Source organism: Acomys minous (genome assembly GCF_964271855.1).
Source record: "Acomys minous genome assembly, chromosome: 11".
NCBI lineage: Eukaryota > Metazoa > Chordata > Mammalia > Rodentia > Muridae > Acomys > Acomys minous.
The window spans coordinates 13,119,676-13,145,856 of NC_140492.1; the positions used below are offsets into that span (position 1 = coordinate 13,119,676).

The 26,181-nt window shown below is 44.1% G+C and overlaps 1 protein-coding gene across 6 annotated transcripts in view; it reads left to right on the plus strand.

The window, feature by feature from the left end:
- The window catches only part of APP (amyloid beta precursor protein), a 216,219-nt gene that overhangs the window by 174,059 nt on the left and 15,979 nt on the right, over positions 1-26,181 (plus strand). For all 6 annotated transcript variants that reach the window (XM_084802345.1, XM_084802346.1, XM_084802347.1 and 3 more), the window contains one exon: positions 21,662-21,883. In XM_084802345.1, coding sequence (XP_084658471.1) covers positions 21,662-21,883 — 222 coding nt within the window. The remainder of the gene's footprint in view (positions 1-21,661; positions 21,884-26,181) is intronic.

Below are 26,181 nucleotides of genomic sequence, written 5' to 3' on the forward strand. Positions count from 1 at the left end.
TTACGTGTGGCGCTACGGTTTGAAACAAAAAATCAAAAAAGAAGCCCTAACAAAAAATGAGTGGGGTGTGAAATCAGACCCCAGTGGTGGCGGCAAGATGGTTTCCTGGCATGGAGTATTGCGACAGATGTGTCCTGATTTTTTTTTTTTTAAAGAGTCTTGGGAACAACCAATGATTTTGGACTGTAATAAGAGCTGGTTATTTTGTTTTTCACAAGCAGCTGCCTTCAAGGTTCTTTTTTTTTTTTTTTTTTAAGGAAAAAAATCACAGTGATATTTACCACCCAGAATATGGAAATGAAGCCAAATTAATTTTGAAGTATGCTTCCACAAGGATTAGCTGGGAATGAGATGAATTTGTTTGCATGTGAGTCAGAGTTGGGAAGGAACATTAATTTGCCTCTTGCTGTTCTGCTCAGAAGCAGAATTTGCGATGTAGTCACTGAGTAAACCTCATTATTCTTTGTTAATAGCCCTTATGCTGTGCATCTTCTGCAGACACTATTAGGGTAGGAAGCCATAAACAGGGAGAATGGGTCGACAGGGCTGGAGAGATGCCTCAGCAGTTACAGAGAACCCAAGACGGGTTCCCAACACCCATACTGGACTGCTTACAGCTGCCTGTAACTCCAATTCCCAGGAATCTAATGCACACACACACACACACATCATTAACTTTCAAGTCATGGGTCAGCCTATTAACCTTTTCTGTTATGAGACCTATCCGAAGAAATACTGATTTCCTATGTGTCCAAACATAACTCTCGCTGGGCATCTTAGTATACCTATGATCCTATCACTTGGGAGACTAAAACAGAAGGATTTTGAGTTCATGGCTAGCCTTGGCTCCACCAGGAAGTCCTATCTTAAAAAGAGAAGGAATTTTAAATAATAATAGTAATAACAATAACAACAACAGCGGTATTTGCAATGTCTTTGAGACTTGCGGAACAAACTAGGTTGTCAATGGGTAAAGTCTAGTTCATTTCAGCCACGGTTGGTAGATGATGCTTTGGCTAAAGCAAGGAGTTTAATAGCCTTCTAATGCACTTCATTCTTCGAAGATGATATTGCTGACTTCCATGTGTTCATTAAAGTACTGAAGCAGGGGGATTGTCAGTTTGAAAGCAGCCTGGCATATACAGATCTGTTTCCGAAACATATAAATTAATAGTATAATAAAATAGAGGAGAAGCCACAGATATATATGCATCATTTTCTCCTCACCACAAAGACAGAAAATCCTGCAAGTCAGACCACTGTAAATCAGCGACTGTCTGCAAAGCTGATAGGCATTCATGTGGCTAATATCTCGGGATAAATTAATCAGGTCTTTCAATTTTTCTATGTAAAAAATATATACAAAGACATCATTCATTTCTACAAAACCTTGTATTTTTACTAGCACATATAAACATGAGTTTTTAAACCTCTGAATTTGTTTTGTTTTGGAGTTTTGTTTTTGTTTTTTGGTTTTTGGGGCTTTTTTGTTTTTGATTTGTTTTTGTTTTTGTTTTTTCCAAGACAGGGTTTCTCTGTGTAGATTTGGCTCTCCTAGACTTGCTTTGTAGACCAGGCTGGCCTTGAACTCACAGAGATCCACCTGCCTCTGCTTCCTGAGTGCTGGGATTCAAGGCGTGTGCAAAATTCACAGTAGAAAATAAGTGGATTTCTGTGGGTATGAGCAGAGTTCAAGGTCCTGTAGTTTAAGGAAAAGCTCTTCCAAATTACACCTTACTTGGTCCCAAGCCTAAGTTGAGACACGATGACTTCAGGACAACAGTTTCTACAGAGAGTGACTTGTCTTCCTGAATGGGTTCAGATGAGATGTTCAGATCCAGATATTTACAGCCACTGAACGAAGATCCTGGAAAACATAGAAACTGTTTGCTGTCTATGGGGCAAGGGACGGACATGCAGAAATGGTGTGGCGGGGTGAACATTCTACATACCAGGAACCTGCCAGCTTATGACACCTGCCTCAAGTTCCGAAACAAGGCCATATTTGAACGTTCAGATGTCTACAAGGGGCTCCCAGTTCAGTGTGGCCACTTTTCTTTAAAGGGAAAAGCATCTCATTTATTCACACCCCAGGTATTTAAAGACTCACTTTGATTTCAGAAGCGCTTTGGCAAGATACAAGGAAGCCCTTGACCCCTGACCATTTTTAGTCTCTGATTTTGATCAAACCACTTAATCACCCTGCATCTTAATCTGCAAACTCTGAGGGTTCCGCACCACTTTCAAGTTCCCTTGAAGAGCTGTTAGCAGCAGGGTGGATGCAGACCCTTGCTGAATGTGGGGAAGGAAGCCAGCTTCCTCTCTCCACATCAAAGAGAACAGACTGCCAAACTTCCCTCACATTTTCATACACTGTTTGACTTACGGGAAATAACGGGTTTATCAAAAGACAGGCTGTTTTTCCGCAATCCACGGATAGTCCTAGCTTAAGTTTTCCCTCTGCACCTGAGTGCAGGAGATGCTTTATTCTTTAGGTTAAGGAGGCTTCTGCTTCAGGGGGGAGAAAACAAAACACTCAAGACAGTGGCTCCCTACCAGAGGGAGAGGGAAACCAAGCACAGGCCTGACTACTGGCTTAGAAAATCTCTCCCTTGTGGGATAACCATTGAGATGTAACAAGAATAAATTAATAAAGGAGAAAAAAAATTTTAAAAAAAAGAAAGAAAATCTCTCCCTTGGTCCCTGCCTACCATTTTTCTACAGTTTTGCTCAGGATCGCAGACATCACCAGCAGCAGCAGTGTGGCCATGGCTCAGATTGGCTCTTAAGTAGGAAACATCAGGGTCGCCGATGCTCTCAGTGATAACCTTAGAACACGTATATTGCGTGGGTTTGTCCTGACACTTTACATGTGGGAAGTTCTGAATCTAAAGCTTTCAAAACTTTATATACGACATTAGATCTTTGGACTGCAGATGATAGCTAGATAAAATTAGCACCATTGCCCCCCAATTTTTGAAAAATTCTGAAATCTGAATCATTTCCAATCCCAAGTATTTTGGATAAAAGACACCCAAACAAAGTACAGTAAAACAAACAGAAACTCAAAGATTTTGTAGAGGCCATTTTGGGGCTGACATCACCTACTCTAATAAACCAGAGTGGAAGACAGTAGCACATTAGGAAATGCTGCTGCCCTTTTACACAGGGGTAGAACTCGCACCTCAGGTTCTGAGTTGTAGTCCTTCCTGGATCACTACCTGTGGTACCAACATAGAGTTCTGAGTGGCAGCTCTTAGTCCTTGTCTTAGTCAGGGTTGCTATTGTTGTGATAAAACATCATGGCCAAAGCAACCTGGGGAGGAAAAGGCTTATTTGACTTACATCTCACATCAGGACAGACACTCAAAAGGAGGCAGGAGCAGATGCAGAGGCCATGGAGGGCTCTTGCCTACTGGCTTGCTCCTCTGGCTTCCTCAGCCTGCTTTCTTATAGAACCCAGGACTACCTGCCCAGAGATAGGCCCACCCACGTTGAGCTGAGCCCTCTCCTGTCAATCACTAATTAAGAAATTACCCTACATACAGCCTTGTGTACAGCCTAATCTTATGGAGAGGCATTTGTTTAACGGAGGTCTCTGCCTCTCAGATGACTGTAGCTCGTGTCAAGTTGACATAAAACTATCCAGCAGTCCTTCATCTGATCAGAAGGGTGATCAACAACAGCACATGTTGTCTTGTCTTAAGGTTTGCTCTGCAGTGGATTCGGTGTAGCCAGAGCACGTTGGAGGAGGGATGTTTTCAGCTATGAAGATCATCAGGCCATATTTCTATCATCAAGGACTGCATGTATTTCCAAGAGGCCGTTGTATAAACTATTACGGAGAAATGGTGTTTACTTTGAGGTTTGAATATAGCTTTGCTAGTTGACACAGTGTTGATGCTGTGTTTAATGATTCAAGTCGTTGGCATAAACTGCTTTTCTCTTTGGTTTTGGTGTGTGTGCATGTGTACATGTATAGGCCAGAGGACATCAGGCTGTTCCTTAGCTCTTCCCAACTTCTGTTGGAGACAAGGTCTCCCATTGGTCTGCAACTCACAAGTAGACTAGAGTGGCTGGCCACAGAGCCTCAAGGATTCTGTCCCTGCGTTGAGATTTTAAACATGGTACCACATGCAGCTATCTCTCTCTCTCTTTCCCTCTCTCCCTCCCTCTCTCCCCTCTGTGTGCTGGGGTTGGGGGGAAGGGTTATAGCCATAGAACTCAGGCCATGTGTGTGTGTGTGTGTGTCTGTCTGTCTGTCTGTGTGTCTGTCTGTCTGTGTTTGTCTGTGTCTGTGTATTTTCTGGACAAAGAACTCAGCTAAGGTCTTTACCTCCTGACCCCATCCCACCCCCCAGAAAGCCCTACTGCTTATTAACTTCAAGTACTGTTATCTAAGGAGAATAAGCTATCCAAGCACGAGGCCGGCAAGCTTCATTCTTAGAAAATTTTCCCTAGTCGCTACCTTCCTAGCTCTTCAGAAATTTTGAGCCTGCTAGTGGTCTCCATATCAGATCGTTTTCCTCTCTTAGTCCTGATCCTTCCCTTTCTGTCACAGGTTCCACCACAGAAGTCATCTGTGTAGGCAGCCTTCAAATCTAAAATGATATTAATTTAATAAGAGCCAAGAGAAGGAGTTAATGGAATACCTGGAGTTACCAGCGCTGTAGAGGGCATCGGTCTGAATCTCGGACAGCTGGCAGGCAGCCCAAGAACTATGTGTAGCTAGCGAGCGGACAACAAAGAGCACCAGAGTAGGCGCGCTGGCTGCCAGCACTAGCGGCCAGTCCCCAGGAGGCACTCCGCTGTGTTAAGGAGTGTATGGTTCAGATTGCAAAAGAAAACCCTGTAAACCTCTTTCATTGTTCCCTGAAGTGACATGGACTAGAAATCAAATGCCAGCTCTTCCTTCCTTGTCCTGCAAACAAACAGACCACCTGACTGAGCCTGTCCTAGTCAGGGACAGGGGAAGGGGCCATTGGGAGTGTCCCTCCACCTGTGGTGAAGTGAGGCATAGGGGAACAGAGCACTTGGGAACAGGGCAATAAAAATAAGGTCATTTCCTTGTCTTCTCTGTGAAGGGGTGTACAATAATTTCCAGCTGTGTAGGTATATCAGGCGCATGGCTATAATCTCAGTAGTTCCCAAGTTCAAAGCCATCCTAGCTACACAGTGAGTTCCAGACCATGTCTCAAAGGAAATAAGACCAAAAATTTTTTTCAATGCTTTTTTCTTGCACATCCAGAGTGAGCAGGCTTAATTTAACCTCATCCTCTAGCTGTCACCTTTGCATGAACATAGAGAAGAAAGAAAACAAAACCCCTTAGAAAAGATCTCTGTTCTTTCTTTTGCCTCAGGATGGCTAAACAAACACTCTAATGACATGGGCTACAGTTAAAGTTCCTGTGTTTGCATTTACCTCCTCCAAACTTACACACATACACACACACACACACACACACACACACACACACACACACACACACACATACACACACACCTTTCAACTTATAAGAGATCGTGTATTCTGAAGCCAATGTGCCTTAGGTTACTCCCAATTCCATGTTCTAACACGGAAGCAGTTTTATGAAGTTCCTATAGTAACCAAACAAAGAAAGCCATAAGTGAAGACACGTTTTAAACACATCTATGGAAACATCAAGTAGGTGGGTTGGAGAAAAAGCAAGAGAAACCCCAGCTGTAGGCCTCAGATGCCATCTGATGACACTCTTAGCTTCTGGATTGGTTAGGAACTAATTCTGTTTGTACATTCCAATGGATTTATTTACTTAATGGCCAAAAGGCACTGGGTCAGCTATGGAGGGAAGCCTTAAAAGGCTGATACAGGGGTGTCAGCACACCCAAAATGATTATTTCAGGACTTGCCACATTCCAAAGTTTTCATGTTGGCTGTCATTCTCTTCAGTTACTCAGCCTTACAGGAGGTTTGGTAGAACTGTTGTTCGGAATCCCCAAGTGTATATATTAAGTGTCTTGGGGTCAGAGTCTTTGAGTGGCAATTAGGATTAGCTGGAGCTCCATGGAGCTAAGGTCTTCACAGAGAAGCTTGCCCTGCCTTCTGTGTGGCGTTCTGCTCTGTGGTGACCTAAAAGAAGGTCCCTGCCACCTACAGGTACCCTACTCACAACCTTCAGACTGTGAATTAAAGGACCTCTCACATATATATTTGGGAGAAAACAAGGAATTTGGGGCAGGGGTTGGTTTTGTACACTGAAATGAGAGCAGTAGACGGTAACAGAAGCCCCTGCAAAAAGGTCTTTACAAATTATTCATTCTCTGATATTCAGTTATGAACAAAAACAAACAAAACAAAAACAAAAACAAAACAAAAAATCCAGCCTCAAAGATGGATGTTTATAATGTCAGCCACTCAGGATATTGAACCAAGAAGCTCCTGGGTTCTGGGCAAACCTGGGCTATATCATGAGACACTGTCTCAAGAAAATATTACATTTTGAGTAGCTTAAAAATAGAAGTTAATCTTCTTGTGGTTTTGGAGGCTTGGAAGGTCAAGATCATGAAGCCAACAGACTGGTGGGTTGTTTTTTAGGAAGGCCTCCTTGGTTTCTGCATGACACCTTTTTGTTTCATCGTGTTGGGAGCTGGGATGCAGGCGGTCCAGAGGATGCCCACAAGCTGGGATGCAGGCGGTCCAGAGGATGCCCACAGGCTGGGATGCAGGCGGTCCAGAGGACGCCCACAGGGAGTTCCAGGTGTGCTGGAACAAAGAGCTCTCCCAGGGACGCATGGATAGTGATAGAAATACGCGTGGTCTGTTAAGGAAAAGTCATGTTCAGGATGGCATTGGGCAGGTCTAGGCAGAGGTGGGCTGCAGCTCAGAGCACTCACAGTCCTGACTTGAGCCTTTTAAGATCATGTATGTAGCACTCATCATCTCCCATATGAGGAGATCATGGGATGTTTTTCTGTTTCTGCATGCTGTTTGGTTATATACAGCCACCCTTGGGCGGGGGGGAGGCGTTTATCCTCCTGCCATGAGTTTCTTTCATAAGCTAATCTTGATGTTTCTTCCCATAAAAGCCTATCTTTGAGGGAGACATCTCCGTGGTGTCTCCCCAACTTCAGTGTCCTGTCACCCTGTAGCATTTAACGTCAGATCCTCGCCGTGAGTGACTCTTCTCAAGGTGTTTACCTTGCAGACTGAGGCTTAACTCTATCTCACTGGGGACACAGTTCAGCCCATGGCACTAGCTAAGTCAGTCTTTGGATAGGTCTAATGTGCTTCCTCTCTGCTGCTCCCCACCCACTTACTGCACATGTGCTCTTTATTCCAAAAATTATTCACGGAAGCCACGGAATATATTAGTACTCTTAATTTTTAATATTTTTTGATGTTTTGAATTGAAATCGAATTGCGCCACTTTCCCTTCCCCCCCCCCCCCCCCCCGGCTCCCTCAGCATCCCTCCATCAATACTTTTCCATGCTCCCCACTCTTAAGTTGGTAGTCTCTTTTTCAAACCCAGGACAAAGATTATGGCCACCATTTCCTGTGTCGTGAGCCAGAGAGTCACAAACAATTCAGAGGCTGCTTCTAAGCACTCACTCCATGCAGCATTCTGTTCCACTCATCCTGTAAAACCAAAACCGTAACTTTCAGGCTGTTTGAAAATAGTTTTGTTGAGACCCAGTTTGTTCATTGTGAGCCCTAAATTGAAATAGACAGGCTAGATTTTATGGCTTCCCCCAGCTGTCCCTGCTTCTCTAGATGGAGTCACTGGGTGAGTGTCGTTCTCCGTCCTGGCGTCTGTGACAGTAGTGTCACGGCTCTGAGTTTAGTAAGATCTGAAACTTGCCTGGTATTTGCCACGTGTCTTGGTGCCAGGCAGTGCTCAGCTTCTCTGGCTTCCTAGGAAGGAAGTGACATAACTTCTGTATTTACTGGCTGCTTGGGCGAGGCCTCTCCTCTTCCTTGCTGAGTTCGCCCAGCATAGAAAGTCCTTGGGGTCTTATCAGGATAAAACCCCATGGGGCCAGGAAAGGAAATCGTTGTTCTCTTCAGAAGGCTGTTGAAAGAGAACAGAACTCAAAGGAGGGAGTGTTTTGCCCATAAGGCCTTCTGACATTTGGAGGGCCATGCCCCCATACAGACAGAGTAGCCTTTTAGGTCCAGGCATTCCCTACTCTACCATGCCCAGGGTCCAGCCAAACTCATTGTGAAGCCACGCCCCTCTAGAGACTTCCAGACAGAACGTGTTCCAGTGCTTTCTCTTGCTTCTGGAACTGCCCCGGATGCTTGCCCTCACTTTGGATGGTAGATGTGGCACCCAGTAGCCACCTCGCGCTCACTCTCTCATCTCGGTTGCTGTGTCTTTGCTATCCTGATACAGCAGACAAGGAGAATAGAGTATTCCACAGAATCACATAATCCTACACCCATTACATCTGCAAAGACCCTATCAGGTTAGCTCATGATCACTGAGCTGGGTAGGAGGCTCATTCGAACTGGCAGGGGACAGTCTTGTTTTCCTTCCCTTGATTTCTAAGGATCTGAGGTGCTTCTCCCATGTTTAAATCACATGTCCCGTATCTTTGCCCTGTACATGGAAAAAAAATGAATTTCCATATTTAATTGGTACCGGATTGTGGGATGTTGTAAGTGCTTTGCCTTTCACGTGAGGCTGATAAAGGAATGAATTTGTAAACTGTGGCTGGGTTAATTAGCCAGGGTTAATTAATGTTTAGCACACTGGAAAGATGAAAAGACATGTGTAAATGCACAGTAATGTGGGTTGTTTCTCAGTTTATTGTTGGAGGTTACAGTGGGTAAGTACTGCATAAAGCTCTTGCGTTTTTCAGAGGGACACTGGTGGGCTGTGGCAATTATGAGGAGTAAACTTCTAAGTGACTTAATTACACGTTGCTGAAGACGATCACACTTTAGTAGTGTTTATTTAGAGACAGGCTGTTGGTTCAACTATTTGCAGAGCTGGGTGAGGTGAGGAGAGGTTAACTGTGTGGGAATGAAAACAGCATTTTAAAGAGACCTTTTAAAAAGTAAGTTTCTGAGGACTAGGGGAAGTGGGTGTGGGAGGGGAGGGGGAGGGTACCTGGAGGAAATGAGGGAAGAGGGTACAATCGGGATGGAAAGTGAATAAATTAAAAATAAACAAACTTGATGCTGGAGAGATGGATCAGAGACTGAGGGCACTGACCATTCCTCTGGAAGTCCTGAGTTCAATTCCCAGCAACTACATGGTGGCTCACAATCCTCTATAATGAGATCTGATGCCCTCTTCTGGCCTGCAGGAGTACATACAGGCAAAGCACTGTGTATATATAATAATAAATAAATAAATCTTTTTTAAAAAATAAACAAACTTATTTAAAAAAAAAAGTTTCTAGACTCATGTATTTTCAAGAGAGCCCCAAGAATCTTAGGGGAAGCCCTGTACTAATACTGGGAAGTACAGAAATGAGAAGCAGTTTGGAGAGGTTGGAATATAATCTCCCATGCCTGGGTAGATATCCCTCAGTGCTGGTTGTTTAGGGCTGGGTTCCAGGACACCCCATGCCAGGGATTCCCAAATCCATGGACGCACAGGCTCCTGTATAACGTGACAGTTTATATTTGAACGGAGCCAGTGTGCATCTTCTTGTGCACTGCTCCCAATACCTAGCCCAGTGCAATTGTGCTGTCAGCAGCCCCATTTTATTTTGAAGATGACATGGTAAAATCCCTGTCTGTGTTCGGTACAGGCCCGGTGAGCGTTTCCCAGATGTTTTTGCTCTGAGGGCTGGACAGTTAGTTAGCTTAGTTGGTTAAGTACTTGTTGTGAGGCCATGAGAAACTGAGCTCAGATGCCCAGAGCCATGCCAAAAGCTGGAATGAAACCAGGCATCTATAATCTGCCCTGGAACCGTGGAGGCGGGCAGATCCTTAAATGGCCGTCATGCTGCAGGTTCAGTTGGAGACCAGAGGTGGGGGAGGGGGAGGGTTTGGCAGTGTCACTGAGGAAGAAGACATTTAAGCACTTGCTTGGGGTCCTTTTCTAAGCTCCTTGAGTTGTTTGTGTTCAAAGAGTTTGTGTCAGTTATTCCTGGCACTGGTCTAGAAGATGATAAGATTGCTTGCCAGATGAATAGCTGAACTGACTAATTAATTAAAGGGTGAGTACATGAGGTCGCTACGTAAGGCTCAAGTAGTTTGATTTTCCTTGTTCCAGATTGCCCGGGATGAGGCCTTTTCCACTCCTCACCGCTGTGCACTACGAATGCCTTCCTGAGTCAGAGAGATTCCATCCCCTGCCAAACCCTTAATGTTTGGCGCTTGCCATTTCCAGGCTTGGTCTCTGTCTTACTTTTTCAGTTGCTGTGATAAATTAGCCTGACCAGAGCAGCTTAAGGGAGGAAGGGTTTATCTTGGCTTGCGGTTCTAGGGCACAGTCCGTCAAGGCAGCAGGAGCTTGAGGCAGCTGGTCGCATCACAAACACAGTGAGGAACTAGAGGGTGATGAGTTTCCAGGTTCAGGTAGCAACTCCCTCTTTAGGCAAAAGGGCTCACGCCCAGAGAATGGTGCTGCCCACACTTAGGGTAGGTCTGCCATTAACCTAATCTAAATAATCCTTGTCCAGTGTGCCAGGAGCCTTGTCTCCATGGTGATTCTGGACCCTGTGAAGTTGACAGTCAGTGTTATTCATGGAAGTCTCCTGTGCATTATTATGAAAACATGTAAATGAGCTACTACAGGAGAGAAAGGGCCATTGCCGTAGTTAGGGTTACTCACTGGAAAACAAGAGTACTTCTGCACACTGGTCTGTTTGTCCTTCAGAGTACAAAGGATGTGTTTAGGGTTTTCAAACTATGCACAAATTAGCATCTAAAATGAGCTGTCCTGCCTACAGAGACTCGTGACGGGAAAGCAGTCCATCCTCCATTGTGATGATATGTATATTTATGTATGCTTGTTTTCCACACGGACCCCCTAATTATCAGCATATCTCTTAGGCTCTCTTGGTGAAGTTGCCTACAGATGTTGGAATCCTCCTTTCTAGCACAGGCTTACCAGTTTTGCTGACCCTTTCTTTTCATCCTCGTGAACATAGTAGTCTGTCAGTCACTCATCAACCAGAACCCATTCCAATGAGTTCTCTTCCCAGCAGAGCAATGTGTCCCCCATTCTGTTTATCTGCTGTGGTCTCACGCAGGCCAGGCAGAGTTCTCTTTCAAGTTTGAGGGAGAGGCCTTGTGAGACAGGGCCACTGAGTAGCTCCATTGGTGCTAAGTCACAAATGGACAGAGCTATAAGGGACAACAATAATGGAGACCACCACAGTGAGAGCTCCTACAGAAGGTCTGTCTGCAGCTGCGGAGCTATGACCAGCAGCACTGTGGACACAGCAGCATGGCCACCCTTCTCTTTCAGTGTCTGGTGTATTTGAGGACACACATGGTAACTGAAGTCCTCTGCACGTGCAACTGAGTCAGTCATGGCCCATTTATATGCCTCACCTCAAAGAAACCTCTGTGTAGATGTGTAAGGGTCTGATGTTCTTTAGACATAGAGGCTAGTTTCCTTTCTACCTGTTGTCTCAGAGTCGGCTTGGAGCTCTGAGGCAGAGAGAACCCCAGGGACTGATGCCCAGAAACCCTCCAGCAGCAGAGACGGTACTAGAAGACTCTGGGCTCAGTTGGGCTACAGTCTGACTCGAATGAATGAACATAAGAAAATAAAAACTGTCATTTTAATTTTTTTCATCCTTATTCTAGTTTTGGAGGGTTTTTTGTTTTATGTTTTTTGGGGGTTTTTCTGTTATTGTTTTGTTTTGCTTTGTTTGTTTTGTTTTTGTCCTCACTAAAAACTAGATTTTCAAAATAATAGGTGATGTTATTATGAGTATATTAATCTGTTTGTTAGTTTTTTTTTTGGACTGTCCTGGACTCGCTTTTGTAGACCAGGCTGGCCTCGAACTCACAGTGGTCTGCCTGCCTCTGCCTCCCAAGTACTGGGATTAAAGGCTAATCTTTCATTTTTAAGCAAATATATGATGAAACCAAGTATGTCAAAGAGCCTTCCTGGACACTGAAAATTAAGTGCTGGAGAATCTAACTGGAAAGACTTCTTCCTCAGGGGTCCCCCTTTGTGTGTCCCTAAAGCTAATAAACCTGTACTACAGGTGATGCCTCAGTAGCCTCAAAAAGTTAACTCTCCGTGGGCACAACCATAAAGAAGAAATTTTAAACAGTGAGCATGGAAGGGTAGCTAGAGGAGCCTGCTGTGTGAGAGATGAAAACATTTAAATGCAAAACATTGCTAATCGCTCAGTGCTTGGCCTTTATCTTATTTCGCACTGAATGAAATGTTACTTTTGTCATTAGTCCCACCTGGTCCCTTCTTCCTGCAAGACTATGGCAGTCACAATGAAGTCTTTGTCACAGAGGTTGTAATAGGCTTCTGCAGCAGCATTGAACCAATTCTACAGGATAATTGCATTGGAGATCCTTTAGCTAACCATCCCTTACAACTACCCAGGGCAACTGGTGTTTGCCCTAGAATGCAAAAGAACAGTTTCTTGGGTTGAAGAGTCTGTGAAAGATTGGCCCTATGATAGTTACTGTATAAAAATCAGATTTTGAGTTTTGTTTGTGGAGACAGCATAGTTTATATCTGCTTATGGTAAGAGCCATACGGAGCCATTTTACTGAAAGCTGATCAAAGGGCCACACCTACCTTTTTAAAGCTTCACAGCTATGAGACAGTGTCTCCCCACGCAGCCCAGGTTGGTCTTGAACTCCTGATTCTTCAGCTTCTGTCTCCCAAGTGCTAGGATTACAGGTGTGTTACCACAGCTGGAAAGTACCATAAAGTAAATTAAACATATAATGGCCCCTTAGAGCTAGATTCTTCACCGTGTGATTCATTTTCAAAGCATATACATTCAGGTAATGTGTACGTATGAGAATTAGAGCTTTAGCCCACAGCCTTTCTTTCGGGGACTATTGCTGTACAGTGTAAACAGTGCAGTCAACTCCTTAGGTTGCTAACATTCCAGGAGGATTAAGACACCCCCCTCTAAAATGGTTGGAAATAAGATCAGGACCTTGGCACAAGTTCCATAAATAAACGTGCAAAGGGAAGCTTTTTAATCCTCTTTCCAAGGCCATGGAGCCTGGCTGTGTTTTCATCTTCGTTTCTGACTAATGCTGTTGAGCTGTTTGATGTAGGAGTTTGAAAGCCACAAGGAAACTCATCTTCAAGGAAAAGGCACTTCTTCTGAAACTTCCGTCTAGACCAGACGGTGGTATTTCAGGAAAATGTCACTTCTAATAAGGAATATCTTCACAAGTGATGTACAGCCTTGTGTGAATTCTCTCTAGGGACAGTTCCCGGCCATAAGTGGACCAAACACACCCCCTTTAGAACTCTGGCCAAGAAACTTCTAAAGAAAAATAAATCTTGATTTAGACATGGGTTTGAACTTAGACTCTGGGCGATTCTCGAGACTGAGGGTGTGGTTTAAAAAAAACAAAACAAAACAAAAGAGCTGCCCTAATTGTCTGGAAGACAGGTCAACTAGGTTTGTGGAAGAATATTGCTTTTTAATGATGTCTATGGATGTTTCCCCAGTTTGGGAGCAATCCTACCATGCAATTTCCCTCTCAGCCACTGAAGTAGCCTGGTTACTCTACTTCACTGGGGACAAAAAAAAGGGGGCAGGGGTCTATATAGTGAGTGGGGCAGAGTGCAACTTAAGACAGGGACCCCGTGGCCACCGTACAGAGTCAACTTGTATCAGGTACTTTTCTCATTGCAGAGACAACATTTGTCAAGAAACAATTTGAAGGAGGAAGGGGTTTGGTTTTGGCTTCCAGTTTGAGAGGGAAGGCATGGTGGGTGGCATATTGCCTCCGAAGTCAGGAAGCGTAGCATGAACAGGAAGTAAGGTTGGACCCTAAAGCCTCAAGGCCCCCCCCTCAGGGACTGACTTCCTTAAATGCGAAGCTGTGGGAGACCTTCTGCATACACACAATAGTCATTTGTTTATGAGATGAAAGACAGTGAGCGTTGCTGGGGGAAATGAAACCACTGTTGGGGATGGAGCATCGAAAGGAAAAATGGTGGGTGCTAACCTCAGGTGCAGAGAGCAGCCTTGCCCACCTGAGTACTGCCACCTGGTGGTGCTGCTCTACCCTCCAGAACCTCTTGAGCTATACCTATAACCTCTTGTACCTTAGCTTCTTCTTTTTATGGAGAAAAAAACCAATAATTGATTTTATCCCTTTCTTAATAACATGGACATTTTCATGGACCGATGAAAAGATTACAGTAGGAGCTGCAGTACTCAGGTTGCTATTAAAATATCAATTCTGCAACTTGATGTCTATTTATTTATTTATTATTTTGAGACATAATCTCACTCTGTACCTAATGCTGGCTTGAAACTCAGTACATAACTAGGCTGTCATCGAACTTAGGATCCTCCAGTTTCAGCCTCCCATGTGCTAGGATTACAGGCATGTGCTAGCATGCCTTGCTTGTTAATCTTAAACCTTCTCAGGATGGATGTTTGTGCATTCCATTCTCACTGGGTGATTGCCATGGATACCAAATAAGCCAGTTGAGCAGTTATCAAGGCCACAGACATGGACAGTGTTGGGAGGGTCATGGGTCTTTTTTTTTTAAGGTAGTCATAGCAGGATTCAAGTGCTTCGGGGCCTGTGCCTGGCACTAAAGATAGCTGTGGTTTGTAAATAATCAGAGCATGGTAAACACAGGCAGTGATCACAGGAAGATTCGATGTGTTCTCAAGTTGTCATTCCTATCAGCTGCTGTTCCACAGAGCCAAGCCAAGCCTGCCCACCAGGCTGCTCCACCGAGGGGCTGCGATGCAGGAATAGTTCTGGGAATAGCCAATAATGAAGTCTGTCCTAGTGCCTTCCTGTGTGTACATCCTTTTTCTCAGAGACTGTGAGACATCGGCAGGCTTCCCCCAAAACTCTGCTGCATTCCCCCTTCCTGCTTAATAAATAATTTGGCAGAGAAGGAAATCATGGCTGATCTTGGCTTTCCTGAGGCATTCTCCTGCGGCAGTGTGGCCCTGAATAATTAGCTTTAAGGCAACCAAGATAAGATTTTCTTGATTTTTTTTTTTGGTTTTTTTTTTTTTTTTTTTTTTTTTTTTGGAGACAGGGTTTCTCTGTGTAGCCTTGACTGTCCTGGACTCACTTTGTAGACCAGGCTAGCCTTGAACTCACAGCGATCCGCCTGTCTCTGCCTCCTGAGTGCTGGGATTAAGGTGTCCTAGAGTACATGTCTTCTCCTGGCAATAGTGCTTTCCCCGGGCCACCCCTCCACCCCCCCACCCCCCCACCCCACCCCCACCCCCGTGCTTTGCTCTGTTTTCACATTCTGTCCTGCGGACTGGTTTGCCTTTGAAGGGAACTGAGGCCAACACACAGTAATGCTTGCGTATGGCTTGTGGCTCCAGTCCTCTCAAACTGCACCACAAATGACAGTCACCTCGGAGTCCTAAATGTGCAGATACTCCCCTGTATCTAAGAGGTGAAAGAGAAACTAAGATTCTGTATATCTTCTCCCTCTCTCTCTATCTCCCCCCCCCAAAATAAAATCTTGCTATGTAACCTAAGAGATCCTCAAACTTGCTATATGACCCAGGTTAGCCTCATATTTGGAGTCGTCCTATCTCGGCCTTCTAAGTGCTGGGATTCTAAGCACGCATTATGACACATAATTTTGTGCTCCCAACAAGATCTCCAAGGACACCAAAGGAACTTGAGTTTACCTGACAGAATTGGCATGAGGGAGCTCCAGATACTGTCAGCCAACCGCCTGGAAGCTTGTGGATAAAGAACACAGACTTAAGGAAGGTCAGAGGCCACAGGAACTTTAGTAATAATATCACATTAATAGCGTGAGCCAAGAGACACACATGCACGAGGTCTGGTTGGAAAATTAAATCTGATCTCATAGTTCTAGTGTGGGCAGAATGCCTAGATTGGCTGATGGCTGATTTATAGTGGCGCCTTTTGATGGGGGAAAGTTACACTTTTATAGATACTTCTGGTGTACTTGGGGGTGAGCACAGAGTAGTGTGTGAAGCAGGTAGCAGACAGCTACGTATCTATTTAAATGATAAAAAGCTTGTTATGGGAGAATCCCCTGTTACACAAAATTAAAAATAAATTCTTATTTTAGTAGAGGTTGGAGATCAGTATTTTTTTTTCCACTAGGATTCAAACAATAAAAATAAACAGTTACTATGTCAATAAAGATTCAATTCTAGAAGAAATACACGACAAGCCTGAGGACCCAGTTGTTCGATGGTCTCTAAACTAGTCTTTTAATGGCCTTGTTTGGCAGGGCTGAAGGCTAAGATAACTCCTCGTTTATATGGTGAAGAGTCTTTCTAACTCATGGAAGGCATCAGTCAGTAGGTATTGTCAGTAATTATGAAGCTTGTAGAAAGATTGACTCAAAGACTATACATTTGATTTTCTGAAGACCTAAAATTTAGCCCTTAAATTTTTGAAAATTGTTTGGCTGATGCATCTTTTAATAGTTACAAGGAGACTATGGGGTAGATTCTGTACAGTTTATGTAGTCCCTCCTCCAGCAGACCTTTATTCCTAAGGTCATGTCCCTAAAAATGAGTAATCATGGACATCACTCTCATCTACAGAACCAAACTAGAAGTTGCGTTGGAAGATGAAATCATTGTGAGTCTCTTTTGATGTTGCTTTCGTTGAAATATCTTGAATGTTTTCCACAACAGCTAAGTGGTGGGTGGTGCCCACGCCTCTTTTCATGTTTACTTAAGTTTGCTTTGCCTACATATATCATCAAATCATTTTGAAAGAGGAAGGTTGTGGGGTTCGCTGTTTGTGTTTAAATTCACCTCCATTGCTTAAATTGTAAGTGAAATATTACCATCACTGGGCTCAATTAAATATTCCTGCTTTAACCTTGAAAACTCAAGCGTCTTCGTATTATAGAAGATGAAGATGTAAGTGATACAGTTATAGGCAGTAACAAGTAACTTTACAGAAGGGGAAAAGAGAGTCTTGGAAAATGAACGTCGTCATCTCCTAGCTTAACATAGCCATTGGCAAGCTTAGATATACAAAAGCCCCAGTGAACCTCAGTACAGGCCGGCAAAGCATTGTGTTAACATATTAAATTAATCCAGATAGAAGGATAATCCATCTGAGCCATCAACGCAGTGGAAGATGGCTTCTGGCAGTTTAGCCTCACTGTGGAATCAAAGCTTAAGATGGTGAAGCAGTCACACTGGCCCCTGCCCCATTGGTCACGGGCACACTTGCCCAGGGCCAGTGCATTTGCCAGTGGTAAAACCCCGAGCCCTTAATCACAATGTAGCTGGCTGTCTGGAACATTTCTGATCACAAAGTAGAGTCCTACAGTGGAAATAGTAATCCTTTCAAATTTACCCAGCTCCCTGCCCTTAAGACCATACTGAGTTCCTTGTTCCAAATGGCATAGCCAGAAGTGGTTACTTCTAAGTTTCCTATGCTAACTTAAGATAACGATATGGATTTCTGCTACTTCGTGTACGAAGGCTAAGTGCTTTTTTTTCTCAACGGAAAATGAGAGGGAAGTTTTTTTTTTTAACATTTCATCTTTCCACATATATTTCCTGATAGGGTTTCTGTTTGTTTTGAGGGTATTTAGATTTTATTTTAATATGTATTAACATTTTACCTGTATATGTGTATTTGTACCACATGTGTGCCTGGAAGTTGTGGAGTTCAGAAGATATCAGATCGCCCGGAACTGGCATTGTGGGTGGTTGTGAGTGCTGGGAACTGAACCCAGGCCCTGGGCAAGAGCAACCAGTGCTCTTAACTACCGAGCCATCTCTCCAGCCTCCTCCCTGTCACGGAATGTTATGAAAGCCAGTGGTGTTCACAACAGTGGGCCTCAGTGTCTTGTGCCCATTTGGAGGAAATACCTTGCCAACAACTTAGAAGATAAATAAGAAAAGGGTGCTACAGTAATCTGTGCCTGAAATACCAGGACCTGTATGCAAATATAAGATTCCCCTGTTATGAGTCCCAGCTCTGCCTTTTTCACTGACTTGGGATCTATCTTCTCTCCTCTCTCCTCTCTTCCCTCCTCCCTCTCTCCATCTCTCGCGCCTTCCTTCCTTCTTCCTCTCTCTCTCTCTCTCTCTCTCTCTCTCTCTCTCTCTCTCTCTCTCTCTCCCCCTCACTCTCTCTCTTGCTCTCTCCTTCCCTCCCTCCCTCCCTGTCTCTCTGTCTCTCTCTCTCCCTCCCTCCTTCCCTCTCTCTCTTCCTCCCTCCCTTTCCTCCACTCTGAGAGGCTAATATGATTGGAAGGAAGCCTCATGTTTGCTTTACTCTGCAAACTGGCCCTCCAGTAGTGATAAACCCACACTGTTCAATACCACAGCTCAAGAGGTATGGTGTAGGCAGGAAGGAGTTATAAGCCATACAGCTAAAGATACGCAGGGGGCTAAAATCACTGAAGGACTCCAGCATCTTGAATAACTCAGTACACAATGAAGGCTCACTGAACACAGGAGGCATCATGCCTCAGGATCTGGGAGAGATCTAGAAAGACAGTCAAATGAAGACTAGTAGGGGGAGCAGCGATCGGCCAGTTTGTATTGCTTTTCCAATATCTGAGCTGGATATGGTGGTACATTCGTGTCATCTCAGAATTGGCAGAGGATTATGAGTTCAAGGTTATCGTGTGCATAGAGTATGAGCCACCCTCGACTACACGAGACTCTGGTATTAAATTAAAACGATAAAAACAACAACAGAAATCAGTAACCAGTATCTTTCCCTAGGTAGTTTATAAAAAATAAAAATGTATTTCTCACAGTCCTAACTACCAGTGTAAGAAGATACTGGAAAGTTCAGTGTCTTAGAGAACTCAACCTTTCTCGTTCAGAGTGCTGACCTTGCTCTGCCCTCCAGAACAACCCCTACTCCATTCATAGCAGTGAGGCCCTTCACTTAGTCGCATCCGCTAGCCGCCCCCCCCACCATCCCATGGATTGTTATTGCGGTGGGGAGTAAGTTTCAGTGCATAAATTTTGGGGGACACTCATCTGGTAGCAGGCAGTAGGTCTTCAGCTACAATTACCAAGGCGAAGTAAAGGAAGAGGCCACAGAAAGGGGCGCGAAAGGTGGATGAAAGAATTTAGAATTGGAATTCAAGTGTCACCAGTAGTGTTAAGTATGTGTCATTTACTTAAGTATGTGGTTGGAAGGCTGAGCTTTCTGTCTGCACTAGCTGTGGCATGGGAAGGCAGGAGGGAGAAGAAGAGAGCCAAGCCCATAGTCCAAGAGAAAGGCTCGGATGGTGTAGGATGGACAGACCGACAGACAGGAAGAAATAGCATTTCTGTGCTGTCCACCCATAGCTGGTGTTTTTAAAAGGGAAAGTTGTAGAAAGAGGTACAAGAAGAGAAAGATAAGGGCATGGAGCTCTCTCTCTCTCTCTCTCTCTCTCTCTCTCTCTCTCTCTCTCTCTCTCCTCCCCCCCCCCCACCATTGGCGCGCGCACGGAGGTGCAGGGTTATCCAGAGAGATTATGGGGAGACACCAAGACAATGAAAAGTTCCAAAGTCCAGGAAGTGGATGGTGATAAATGCCACAGAGACCCCAAGCAGCCAAGGGCTCCCTCTTGGCTGGGGATCTTTCCTCTCAAGATGGACATGTAGGCACCAATAATTATTCCACACTATCTTGACTTCAGGGTACTAAGTGCTAAAGAGTCAAAGCATACGATTTATATAAAAGAAATGCCCATTTAATTTATTAAATAAGGCTTTGGCTAAGTTATTGGCCATTACCTGTGACTTGGTGAGACGTGGAAAAGCCTGGAGAAAATCTAATGAGAGCCTTTTATCTGTGTGGGAAAGGTCACTGCAAGCATCAAATATTGAATTTTCGATCAGTGCCACACTGAGTAGGTATATATTATAACTGAAATTAGACTTCAAAAGGACTAATTTGCTTGGGGTTCTATCATTTAAAATAATCTCTTGTAATAAAACTGACTCTACAGGAAGATATTAATCACACACTTTAATGCTGTCCCTTCAAATTGTTTTAATGGGTACACATTTGAACAGAATTTTAATTTTTCCAGTAAATTAACTTTTTTTGTCAACTTAAGAGAGAATTCAAAAGATGATAGTAAAACGTTACAAGTCAAATTTAAATCAAGATTTAATTTTCTTTCTCCAGCCTGCCCAAATGGTTGACACAAGTATGACTGAGTGATGCCGCACTTAAATTAACCAAATAGTAATACCACATGGGCCTCTCCTTTTTTTTTTTTTTTAACTATAATGAAAGTGTCAAGTGGACATTGTTGTAAATTAACCGGAGGTTCATAAATCTTCCAGGGTTTTTTTTGGGGGGGGGACATCTACCATATTTTTTGGACCATAAGACACATTCCCCCCAAAAGTGGAGGGAAATTAGGGTGCGCCTTATGGTCCAATTGCTGTCCATTGGGCATCAACAAAGGTCACTTACCGATATCTTCAGTGTGCCAGCTGGGGAAATTAGAAAAGTGCTTGAGTCTCTAAGTCTTTCCTCCTGTTGAGTTAACACTGTTTAATATTACCACATTTTGTTACATCTTAGTAAATATTTTATTATACTAGTACTAATTTGGTTTTTCTTGTTTTACTTCTCTAAAAACTGAGTGGATCTTGTGGTCTGAAAAAATACGTCTTACTCATTATAAAGTTATATTCTGTTTTTCTATTTAAATGGTGCAAGGTGTGGTTGGAAGATTTTTCACTGGACTCTCAGGACTTTGGGTAGATCTGTGATATTCTATAAGGTTGGTGTGTGTGTGTGTGTGTGTGTGTGTGTGTGTGTGTGTGTGTGTGTGTGTGTGTTTGGATTTAAAAGGGAAATGGCTGTGAGATTTTGTTTTGGAAGATGGAAACTACAGAGAAGAAAGGAAGCAGCTTTCATCTCAAGTCACATGCGTAATGCTGGGAGACAGAGATGAAAGATTAGCCCAGATAGTTAGCAGGGTCCAGTGTCCACAGGACTGTGCCTTGAAAGACAGAGTACATGGTTTTTGTCCCTGCTGCATTGGAGGAAGGCAGGTGTTTTCAGAGCAGAAGGCAGCAGCTGACTGGAGCAGGCTGCCCATTGAGAACACTTTCCTCCCCCTCCCCCATGTTCACAGAAGATAGAGGTAAAGGATATGTCTTGCTTCCGAGGCTGCACCTTGCTTGCCTGCTCCCATCCTTGGTGTTAGCACTCCACCCCAGTGCTACAGGAGAGCATGCTATGCCTCCCTCGTGGTCACTGGACACATGTGGAGTCTGTGGACTGGAAAAGGCAGTTAATCCTTGAGGTCTTCACCTCTGGAGGAGCAGAGCAGCAACAGGTTAGCATCAGCCCACCACTGGACCATTCTCCATGGTCCCAACCCCAATGGACCAAACCCACCTGGACATTGTAGCTGTCAATGTAGCTGTGATGTTCCTTAAGGAACTTACTTTCTACATGGTAGGTCTTGCTAGATGACAATCTGCCTGTCACACGTAGCCCATAGTCAGTGGGAACTGCTGTCAGAGCCGTGACCCCTGCGGGGCAGACATTAACCAAGGATACAATGGGCTTTCTTTGTTTAGACGAGCTGCTTCAGAAAGAACAGAACTACTCCGATGATGTCCTGGCCAATATGATCAGCGAACCCAGAATCAGCTACGGAAATGATGCCCTCATGCCATCTTTGACTGAAACGAAAACCACCGTGGAGCTCCTTCCCGTGAACGGGGAGTTCAGTCTGGATGATCTCCAGCCATGGCACCCCTTCGCTGTGGACTCTGTGCCAGCCAATACAGAAAATGAAGGTAAGAGTCCCTAGCTGGAACAGAAAGCCTCCTGTGTGTGCGCGTATGCTTTTTTTTTTTTTTGACAGAGTTACTTGAACTCACAGAGATCCTCCTGCCTCAGCCTCCCAAATACTGGGATTAAAGGCATGTACCACCACATCCGGCTGTATATGCTTTTTACTGGAATGACAGACCCTACATTGGTATATTAGACGGAGGGCAATAAAGACAGACAGACACTAGCCATCCATCAGCACGCACGCGCACACACACACAGGTACATATGTACATGTACACATACTCATGAACAAAATAACAGTACTAAAGTTGTTACTATATAACCTAAAGTAATATATGTTATATAAAAGTAGATTAGTCTTTAAATTTTAATGCTATAAAGTAAATAAGCCGATATTTGGTAGCGGTGTCCTATTTTTTTATAGGTCATAGCGGTAACGCTTGCATAGAATACTTTTGAGAAAAGGGCATGTTGTTTGCCAGACACCTGCATCATCCTTGGAGATACTACTCTTATAGACTAGAGGACTCATAACCCATGCTATGGTTATCCTGTGTACAGCATCCATTCCTACATTTTTTAAAAAGGTAGCAAAATGGAGTACTAATTTTTATTTCCCCTTACTCTTCATAGATTTATATGCATATTTACATACATAGTGACACACATCTACCAGCTGCCCAAGATCAGCCTGTACAAAGATACAGAAACCCCATCTCAAAATAAAAGTACATAATGAAACACATAGCATGTGCCACATATACTATGTGTGAGAGAGAGAGAAAAACAGACAGACAGACAGAGACAAAGAAATAGAGACAGCCTTTGACGCCCAGAAATCCACCCGCTTCTGCCTCTCCTAATGCTGGAATTTGAGGCGCCAGGAAGTAATTTTAAAAAAAAATACTTTCACCAGGAGGTATTTTATTGCTTCCATGAAATCATATTTCACTTGTAATTATCAGCTTTTGTCGCAAAATGCCCACCTTTAAGAAAAGGGTGAGCAAATTAAGGGCAAACAATCTGACCATCTGAGGGAAGCTGGGATAGGGTCTTGTATAGCAAATCAGACAGACTGAAATAATAATCTTGCCTGACTACCGAGTCATACATGAGAGTTCAGATGACAGTAACTGCAGAAACAGACACCAGGAAGCTTCCTTCAGAATTAAACGGTTTCATGCTAAGTGACTTCAATGCAAAGAGCTTGTGCTAAATGGCTTTTCCTACCAATGTTCACAAAGTGAAGCCTTTCTCACACCTGGGTGATGGACGTTTTCTACAGGGACTTTGTACCTGTTTAGGAAACAGCATCTTTTAGTTTGTTTTGCCATTTTTACATGTTTGGTACAAATTCCATGCAGACAAGCACTTGATTTCTTAAAATTACAAATGTTTTCTAAGAAGGCAACAGGATTTTACCTGTGATTTTCCTCAAGGTTTAAGAGCACTGAGAAAGCAGGGATTGGGGTGGTGAGTGTTTGTTTGAGTTTGGACTTTGGGTTTTTTTGAGGCAGGATCTGTATAGCTCTGGCTATCCTAGAACTCACTGTGTGGTCCAGGCTGGCTTCAAATTCACTGAGATCTGCCTGCCTCTGCTGGGATTAAAGGAGTATGCCACTATACCCAGTGAGCAAGCAGTTTTTAAAAATAGGCTGCAGAAGTCTTTATACAGACTTTTTTCACAGCATAACAGCCCAATTTCTTTCTTTAATCTGAAAAATAGGTATAATTAGATTAGACACTATCAGATACAACAGCAACATAACTTACGGTGTATAAATAATTGGCTTTCCTATTTGCTAAAATTATCCTAACAGAAAAACAACAGCAAAAGGTCATTATTTTCAAAGGCCTGGGTAACACCCTTATCACTGAGTTTGAGTCTCCAACAGTCACATAAAAACACAAGCATGGCAGCACAGGTGTGTGTATAACTCCAGTATTGAGAGCAGACATAGGTGGATGCCAAGTGCTCATTAGCCAGCCAGCCTACATGAAACTACAAGCTCCCGGCTCAGTGAGAGACCCTGTCTCAAGCAGTAGAGTGATAAGCCCTGCCTGCTCTGCCATCTACGTGGACAAACACAAGTACACACACTTGCATACTTATGTGCACGCACACGCTATACAGGAAAAAAACCTGTGCAGAAATACTGTAGTGATGAATAAAACTGAAGTGGGTTCTGATTCACATTTTCATAAATGCCTCACATCCCGAGGTAAATCGGAGAACTATGTGTAGGGTGTGGGTTGTTGCCATGACCCTGCGTACAGCAGTGAGTACCCTGGATCCTCACCCGCTAAATGGCAGTGATGCCTTTCTTTGCTTAGTCTAGCGACTAAACACCACATTCTCCTTGGGACGGTAGCCAGGACTTATCCTAGACTCCTAATGATCAGGTCTGAGATTCCATTACAGCTCCGCTATGTGACTCTGCTCACGTTACTGAGCCTCTCCACCTACAGTCCAGCCTGAGATAATTTGCATCTTCATCCGTTGTTAAAGGTGGGATGAGACTATTAAGAGGGAAGATCTTATAGGAAACTTTCTAATGGGACTGGGGTCTTGTTAGGGAGGCTTTATCACTCTCTGTCCAGATGACTCACCATGAACCTAAGCAGTGTGGCCTTCAGATTAGTAAGTACATAAAGGCATGATACTTCACTCCTGCCTTGCCTTGCCTCATCCCTGTTCTCCCTGCCTCTCTTTCATATACACACACCCTGAGCTACTAAAAATACCTACTGCTCTCAGAGGATTTCCTTTCTTTGTCCAGGAAGCCCTTATCATCGTAGCTTCAAATGCTTACCAGAAAAAAAAATGTTGTTTTTCTCAACAAGTACAGCCAAGGCTAGTAGAGGTCTTCCTATTTAGTTATTTTACCCTGAGAAGAGCAATAGGTGAGAGCCCAAGGGTGCGCGGGCGACTGTGGAGAAACAGCATGCTCAGGACGCAACAGGGCCTTTAGTTGCACAGCAGTTGAGCCCTGCACAGGATCAAGCCAGACATGCAAGTCCCTGCACGGAGTGAAGAGGTGATGATGAAGTGTCACCTCTAGCTGATGGCCGCCAAGTGTCACCTCTAGCTGCTGGCCGCCAAGTGCCACCTCTAGCTGATGGCCGCCAAGTGCCACCTCTAGCTGATGGCCGCCAAGTGCCACCTCTAGCTGCTGGCCGCCAAGTGCCACCTCTAGCTGATGGCCGCCAAGTGCCACCTCTAGCTGATGGCCGCCAAGTGCCACCTCTAGCTGATGGCCGCCAAGTGCCACCTCTAGCTGATGGCCGCCAAGTGCCACCTCTAGCTGATGGCCGCCAAGTGCCACCTCTAGCTGATGGCCGCCAAGTGCCACCTCTAGCTGATGGCCGCCAAGTGTCACCTCTAGCTGATGGCCGCCAAGTGCCACCCCTAGCTGATGGCCGCCAAGTGCCACCTCTAGCTGATGGCCGCCAAGTGCCACCTCTAGCTGATGGCCGCCAAGAGATGGGAAATCAGTTTCCTTCAAGGATGCGGCCGTTGATGCAACAGGTGGCTCTCCACCAAGGTGTATGCTGGCAGGGCTGAGTGGACTCCGTGGGTGGAGGAAAAGAACACTTGACGTTGGGAGGGCATAGCCAAAGGGGAATGAGGGCATGGAGTGAGGACTTGATCAAAGCACACTGGATACACCTACAAAATTCTCAGATCATTTTTTTTTAAGCAATAGGTAGACCACAAACAAACTTTGTATCATAAACAACATCATAAGACAGAAAATTTTCCAGGTCAGGGAAATTTATTAGAATTCTGTTCTTACCACGGTATGAACAATAGCGCTTGGAATAGTGTCTTTTAGGTTTTTATATACACTATAATAACTGTGGGTTATCATGAGACCACCACTACTTCCTGCCTTTGAGCCACAGATATGGTTGGTTCCCTGAGTCAGATGTGCATTTTATAAAGTGTAACGGTCAGTGTGAGTATAGCTTGGTATGGTCACACCAAATAGTACTGTACCATTAAGCCCCTCGTCAAGATATTTAAAAAAAAAAAAGTCACCCTTCGGCTAACTCCATTTTATAGGGGTCATAAAAGTCACAGTGCATATTTGTGATGGGAAGTGAAATATAGAAAGTATAAATGTCACTGTTGAAATAAACAGGACATTCAATAAATGTAATCTTACAGAGTGACACGTTTCTGAAGTATATTTTTTAAAAACTAATTACACCAAAAAAAAAAATGCACCAGAAAGATCAGGTGTATCATTTTTGTTTTTCCACTATTTGCTCACAGCACCTTATTGGTGCTGGC